This window comes from Lonchura striata, chromosome 28, assembly GCF_046129695.1.
Source record: "Lonchura striata isolate bLonStr1 chromosome 28, bLonStr1.mat, whole genome shotgun sequence".
Classification (NCBI taxonomy): Eukaryota; Metazoa; Chordata; class Aves; order Passeriformes; family Estrildidae; genus Lonchura; species Lonchura striata.
In genome coordinates this window covers 4,609,111-4,616,418 of record NC_134630.1, presented here as the reverse complement: position 1 = coordinate 4,616,418, position 7,308 = coordinate 4,609,111, and the positions used below count along the sequence as shown (strand labels likewise).

Genomic DNA, 7,308 nt, shown 5'->3' with positions numbered 1-7,308 from the left:
GAGCCACTGCCCGAACCGGGGGTCGCGGCTCCCGAGCCACTGCCCGAACCGGGGGTCGCGGCTCTCCGGCCACTGCCCCAGCCGGGGGTCGCGGCTCCGGGCCGGCCCCGATCCCCGCGCCGAGGGGAGGGCGGCCAAGGGGGCCCGTCCCAGCTCCGCTCCGCCCCGCTCGGGCTGGGACCGCCGCTGCCGTGTCCTTTTATACCGGGGCTAAATTTAGGCTGCGCCCGAGCCGCTGCCTCCCTCCCGCCCCGTCCGGGACGGACGCGTTTCCTCCGCTCCTGCAATTGGCCTGAGGCCGCCCGCGCCCGCGTTATAAGGTGCGGAGGGCGGCCGGCCGCGCTCGTCCCGCACCATGGCGCTGAGCGACACCGCCCTGCCCTCCTTCGCCACCTTCGCCAGCCCCTGCCGCGAGAAAGCCGCGCACGAAGTGAGTGCCCGGCAGCGCCGGCTCCGCGCAGCGCCGGCCGAGCCCCGGCCCCCCTGCCCCGCTCCCCCGGGCGAACGGCGCCTCTAACCCTCTCCCTTTTCTCTCTCCCCAGAGGTGGAAGTGCGAGCAGGAGGCCAAGACCCCCGCCGGCACCTGGGGCGGCCTCTCCCCGCGCAAAGAGGATGAGGATCTCAACAACGTGCTGGATTTTATCCTTTCCATGGGCAGCGACGGCTACGGCCAGGGCGCTGCCGGCGGGGATTATCCCCCCGCCCAAGGAGACAGCGGTGGCTTTTACCAGACAAACCCGTCCCCGGGATGCTACAATGCCCTGGAGCAGGGCAGCCCCCCGCCCTACAACGCCGGCATCGTGCCGGAGATGATGCGTTCCGAGATGGACTCCAACTACTGCCCTCCTGGCAGCGTCCACGGCCGCTTCTTTGTGACGCCCACCTTCGGGGGCCCGCAGTTCGTTGAGAACATTAAGCCCGAGCCCGACATGGACAATTATGGACCGGTCCTGGGTCTGGTGCCCCAGGCTTGCCCGAAGATCAAGCAGGAGGGGAACGCGACCTGCATGATGGCCTACGAGCAGCCCCGGGTGGCCAGCTCCCCGCAGATCCCCGGGGCAGAGACGCCCCCGCTGAGCCCCGACGATCTCATGGTGACCGAGTGCCACACGCAGATGATGTGCCCCTCGTCCGTGCCCTACCAGCAGAGTTACCACCCGGCCTCCGGCTTCCACCACCCGCAGACCCACCTTCAGTACCAGAACACCTCCCAGTTTGGCCTTTTCGAGGACAGCCTGCCCTTACAGCCCTCGGCTCCCAGGGGGATGCTCACCCCTCCTTCATCCCCTCTGGAGCTGCTGGACTCCAAACCAAAGCGGGGACGCCGGTCGTGGCCGAGGAAGAGGACGGCCACTCATACGTGCAGCTACGCCGGCTGTGGGAAGACCTACACCAAGAGCTCCCACCTGAAGGCGCACCTCAGGACACACACAGGTAAATATTGCTGATGGTTTTCACGTGGAGATGTGCTCCGTGCTGGTTGGGATAGCCCCGTGTGAAAGAGTTTGTAGCCTGGGCTTTTTTTACCCTGTAATCTGTTAAATTCACAGCTGGTGGTCAGGGCCGTGACATCTAGGTGTTCACCTGTGCAGTCAAAGCTTTGCTAAGGGATTCTAAAGCCTTTTCTCGAAAGATTTGCACTGCGGGTATAGGTGAAAATCTTTGGAGAAAGGGCTTTGGAGAAAGGGTTTGAGAAGGGGCTTTGGAGAAGGCGCTTTGGGGAAGGGGCTTTGGGAAAAGGGTTTGAGAAGGGGCTTTGGAGAAGGCGCTTTGGGGAAGGGGCTTTGGGAAAAGGGTTTGAGAAGGGGCTTTGGAAAAAGGGTTTGAGAAAGGGCTTTGGAGAAGGGGCTTTGGAAAAAGGTTTGGAGAAAGGGCTTAATGGTAAATGAATTTCTAGTAATTTAGCTTAAAAGCACTTGGACCTTGCTGTGGAAGGTCTCGGTAGCGAATCAAGGGATATGCTACAACCAAACTGGGCAGGTTGCCTGGTGCGTGGTGCCACGCTGAGTCACGCTCTCCCGTTTTCCCAACCAGGTGAAAAGCCCTACCACTGCAACTGGGAAGGCTGCGGCTGGAAGTTCGCACGCTCCGACGAGCTCACCCGCCACTACCGCAAGCACACGGGCCACCGGCCCTTCCAGTGCCACCTGTGCGACAGAGCCTTCTCCAGGTCAGACCACCTGGCTCTGCACATGAAGAGGCACATGTAGCCCCAGGGAGCCTGCCCTGCCCGCTGGGGACTTGACTGAACTGCTCAGGTGCAGAAGAGTTCCAAAATCTGTAGCTGGTACTACATAAGGGAGGCACCGACCGACCGAGCGACGCTCCAGGACGGACGCGCGGAGGATGAGACACGAGGAGGCTCAGCCAAAATTCCCGCAGGGAATTCCTGCCTGAGTCAGTGACCTGCCCGTCCCGGTCAGGAGAACAGGGGTTAATTTATGCAGCTTCTGTGAAGGGTAAACTCCATAAGACTCCATACAGATTGTATAGAAGAAGCTGTAAATATGTTTTTTAATTCCCCCCCCCCCCCCACCCCCCCCAGTTCTAACTGCCCATTCCTAAGCTTTACAAGACAATGTTTGTATGGAAACTGCCTGAAGTTGACCCTAGAAGAGGTAAAATGAATGTTACTGTAGCTAACGATGTTAGTTTAGATCTCAGTTGAAGGCATGGCTAAGAGAACACTCCTCTTGTTAGACTGTTTGGTTCACAGGTGCAATAGTATTCTTGTTTGCCATGATCTACACTAGAAGTACAGGGCTTGATGTCTTGTAAGAAAATAACCTATTTACTGTAATTTTTTATATATTGTAAATAATTTTATACAATGAGAAATATTGTATATGTAAATAGAAGACAAATAGGTATTTTGCCTATTTTCTGTTTTTATAAAAACATAATTTTTCAATGTTTGAAAACATTTCATCTTTTTAATAAAATAAGATTTTAATTGCTGTGACTTTTATTCTCCTTTGGGATGTCCCTGTTACTTTTTCCCTGATGGCTGGATCAGCAACCACCTGATTGTGTTTCAAATTCTCGACAACTGTAACAAGACACTTAAAAAAATCTGAGCCATGGATTTGTCTGAAATAGATAACAGAGCAAGTAAGGTACTCTCAGTGGTAAATAAGACATAGTACAGTGCTTTAGCAAAAAATCAAATAGGAAAGTAGATCATATTCAAAATATACTTCCTGAAAATGGTTAAGTAAGCAACACTGTAATTTCAGTCTCATTTCTAGTTTATGCTAGACTATTTTAATAGCATTCTTAATGTTTTCCAGATGCAGTTATAGCTTTGCCAGCAGTGTGTGGGTTTTTACTATAAATTTAAACACTGCATTTTTGTAATTATGGGGGCTTATTTTAAGGCATTCTTGTACATAAATTATCCTTGTTCTCAAGAGCTCAGTGCAGAATTCCAATAGAACAGTAGTGGAATTCAAGCATGAATTCACAACACAGGTTTAAAATACTTTCATAACTCATTCCCCAAAACGTAAATTCACTTAATAATTTGTAGTGCCACCTAGATTTCAGGAGTTAAGACAGTTTTTAACTATTTGGGGGGGAAATCAGTCAGGAATCGAGATTCTGAAAACTAATTGCAAGTAAACTGGATACTGCAACATCTAGAGCAGTAAAGACAGCTACAAAAGTCAAATTGAGCCCCCCAAAATTCCTCACAGCTGTAAAGAGCTCAGAAGGCCAGGCAGTAAATCCAAGCAGTTGTTCTACACTCGGATGGGCGTCCTCTGTCTTTAGAGCTCCTGTGTTTTGGTGAGTTTTGATACTTGAGTATTATTAATCAAATAAGCAGATTCAGCTTAATACTGCTGCATTTTTTTCCCTTAACATATGGATTCTTTGAACTTGGTTTCGATCAAGATTGTGACTTTTTTTCTGACTTTACGTGTTAGAATACACAAGAATGAAATCAACAGGAATACATTTAGAGTAAGTACAAATATAGCTGCTCTTCTGTGAAAGCAAAGGCTGGAGTTGTTCATGTGGAACAGATGTATTTTGGGCTTCTAATCACTGGCATGGAAGAACGAGTTCCACATTTCACTTTTGTAGCTCTTTCAAAGTGAAATATAAGGGAGCCTTAGTGTTTCCTCATCAAAAACAAAACTCATTTATTTGCTAGAAAAAATAAATTGCACAATCTAATTCCAGAAAGTGGGGATGACTTAAAGATGTTCTAAACTTGGCACATTCATTGTTGCAACAGTTCTAGGTATTTCCTTCTCTTTCCCCATAGCTGAATATTTTCATATTTCAGCATGTCCTTTGGTGTTTATAACTTCAAGAAGACAACTTTTAAAATTCTTACCCTCATCTCTTCATACTCCCCTGGCTTTCCCTTGCTCTTTCTGAAGAACTGGAAATGCTTGTAGTCGTTCCCAGTTTTCAGCATTCCCAGTTTTTGTTATAACCCAGGTTTCAGTAACACGATGCAAGCTTGATTCCCTTTTTTGTGATGCAATTTAAAAGACAAAGAGGTGTGACACCTCAGCCCCAAATCTGCCTTGGGAAGAGCTTTCCAGTGAGGGAGATCTTGGAAGCATCCCAACATCACAGCACAACTTATCTGGCTCTGCTTGTCCCCAGCCCTCTCCTGACCTCTGGCTGCTCTGAGCAGTTCCCTTCCCTTCCAAATCCTCAGCCTGGGGAAGAAAAGGCTCCAAGGAGAGCTCAGAGCTTCTCCCAGTGCCTAAAGGGGCTCCAGGAGAGCTGGAGAGGGACCTTAGACTCAGGTGGCAGGACACAGGGAATGTCTTCTTCACACAGCAGAGAGCAGGGCTGGATGGGATTGGGAAAAAATTCTTCCCTGTGAGGGTGGTGAGGGACTGGAATAGAATCCCCAGAGAAATTGTGATTGCTGCATCCCTGGAAATGCTCAAAGCCAGCTTGGGTGGGGCTTGGAGCAACCAGATCTAGTGGAAGGTGTCCCTGCCATGGCAGGGGTGGAACAGGATGGATTTTAAGCTCCCTTCCAAGCCAAACCATTCTGGGATTTTGTGATTCCGGACAGAATCGCTGTGCCACTGAATGGCACGAAGGCACTGTGTGCTGCTCAGGGCCTTTGTGCAGAAATAAATGTCACCACAGTCACCAACCCATAAAAAACCCTCATGTGGCTGCTCTGCAGCACCCCCACCCTGGGTGCTTCTCCTCCTCCTCCTCCTCCTCCAGCACCTCAGCACGGGAGCATCCAAATCTGCCTTTGCTCCAGGTGAGTCTGGCCGTGAGGGTTCTCACCTCTGCTGCTTCTGCTCCTGCTCACTAGAAGTCTTCAGCTAAGACAGCTGATATCTGCCATCAGGCAGACATTTGTGTTACCACATAATGCTCAGACCCTGACGAGCAGTGGAGATGTGCAAAGAGAAGCAGGTGGTGCTCTCTGAGTCTTCAGATTTGTGACTCAACTGAAAATAGAGCACAGGAATCCCCATACAGAAATATAAAAGACCTCATATAAAAATGATATAGTCAGTCCTCTGAATGTGGGAAGGGATGGGGGGACAAAGCACTCATAAAAGTTCACAAGAAACTTTCTTGTCATTGTTTAAGGGAGGGCATCTGTGATAATAGATGTGTGGTCTTTACAGGAAACTGCACGTTCTTGAATCTTGAGATCATCTCATAGCAGAAAGAAAAAGAGATGCTGATCTCATTCTTCTCACATTCTATTATGAGTAATTGTCAACTTTCTTTCCCCCCCCCCCCAACTTTATTTAATTGTTTTAAATGAGTACATCCAAAGATACTCTGTAATTCCAGTGATCTACCCAGCCTCTCCTAGTCAGCAGGAAACCACTAATGTTCCACATCTTCTAATAACTGACCATCAGGTTGTCATCTCTTAATTTTGTTCTAATTAACCATCTGCCTCCCAGGGAGCATCCACAACCTGCAGCTATCGTGGATTTGATTTTGACATACCAGGGAAAGGAAAAAACTACAGAAGTTGTAATTAAACCTGATGGGAGGAAATGTAGAGTCCATTGAAAACAAGATTTTCACACATATTAATATAAGATACCACAGCTATGGGCTCCCTATTGTTTTAAGATAGATTGTGAGGTGACTTAGAGCAGTTTAAGTGTAGAAACGAGCAAATTCTGCAAAATGATCCTTTAGTAAATACTGCAAAACTCAGGTACCATCCAGAGCACTCGCTGCTCAAAGTCGGATCATTCCACGTGGAGTTTCAGAGCGTTTCACTCTGCTGAAAATGGTTTTTCCTCACCCACTGACTCGAGCAGAGTGAGTTAAACTCCTGTGAGCTGGGACCTCTGTCAGAACACGCTGCGATTCTGACACGGCCCAGAGCAGGGCCAGGTCCAGCCGCTGCAGGGCGCAGCGTGGCTCGGTCACCTCTTGGCTCTTGAAGGTGACACCGCGCCCCGTGCTCCCCCAGCAGCAATCCAGCACCAATCCAGAACCACTCCAGAACCAATCCAGAACCACTCCAGAACCAATCCAGAACCAATCCAGAACCAATCCAGCACCCTGTGCTCCCCCAGCAGCACCCCAGCACCAATCCAGAACCACTCCAGAACCAATCCAGCGCCCCATGCTCCCCCAGCAGCACCCCAGCAGCAATCCAGTAGCAATCCAGCACCAATCCAGCACCAATCCAGAACCACTCCAGAACCAATCCAGCACCCCGTGCTCCCCCAGCAGCAATCCAGCACCAGTTCAGAATCAATCCAGAACCAATCCAGAACCACCCCAGCGCCCTGTGCTCCCCCAGCAGCACCCCAGAACCAATCCAGCACCAATCCAGCACCAATCCAGAACCAATCCAGCGCCCTGTGCTCCCCCAGCAGCACCCCAGCAGCAATCCAGCACCAATCCAGAACCACTCCAGAACCAATCCAGCACCCCGTGCTCCCCCAGCAGCACCCCAGCAGCACCCCAGCAGCAATCCAGAACTAATCCAGAACAACTCCAGAACCAATCCAGAACCAATCCAGCACCCTGTGCTCCCCCAGCAGCACCCCAGCAGCAATCCAGCACCACTCCAGAACCACTCCAGCACCCTGTGCTCACCCAGCACCACCCCAGCACCAATCCAGAACTACACCAGTACTGGTGAAACAGCCCAGCACCATCCCAGCACCACCCCAGGACCACCCCAGCACCCTGTGCATACTCAGCACCACCCCAGCACCAATCCAGAACCAATCCAGCACTGGTGAAACAGCCCAGCACCATCCCAGCACCAATCCAGCACCACACCAGCACTGGTGAAACAGCCCAGCACCATCCCAGCACACTGTGAGAGTCCAG

At 50.8% G+C, this 7,308-nt stretch overlaps 1 protein-coding gene across 1 annotated transcript; it reads left to right on the top strand.

Moving 5' to 3' along the window:
- Positions 1–340: 340 nt before the first annotated feature.
- KLF2 (KLF transcription factor 2) lies at positions 341–2,537 on the top strand. The gene is made up of 3 exons (XM_021540075.3): positions 341–430; positions 543–1,434; positions 2,035–2,537. Exons 1-3 carry the CDS (start codon positions 356–358, stop codon positions 2,208–2,210), a joined length of 1,143 nt encoding a protein of 380 aa, XP_021395750.1. The 5' UTR covers positions 341–355; the 3' UTR covers positions 2,211–2,537.
- Positions 2,538–7,308: the final 4,771 nt, after the last annotated feature.

Excerpts from the sequence above, each read along its gene's own strand:
- KLF2 (XM_021540075.3), top strand. The coding sequence starts at position 356 with ATGGCGCTGAGCGACACCGCCCTGCCCTCCTTCGCCACCTTCGCCAGC. Across the intron at positions 431-542 it reads GCGAGAAAGCCGCGCACGAA|AGGTGGAAGTGCGAGCAGGA; the intron begins GTGAGTGCCCGG and ends CTCTCTCCCCAG. Across the intron at positions 1,435-2,034 it reads GCACCTCAGGACACACACAG|GTGAAAAGCCCTACCACTGC; the intron begins GTAAATATTGCT and ends TTTCCCAACCAG.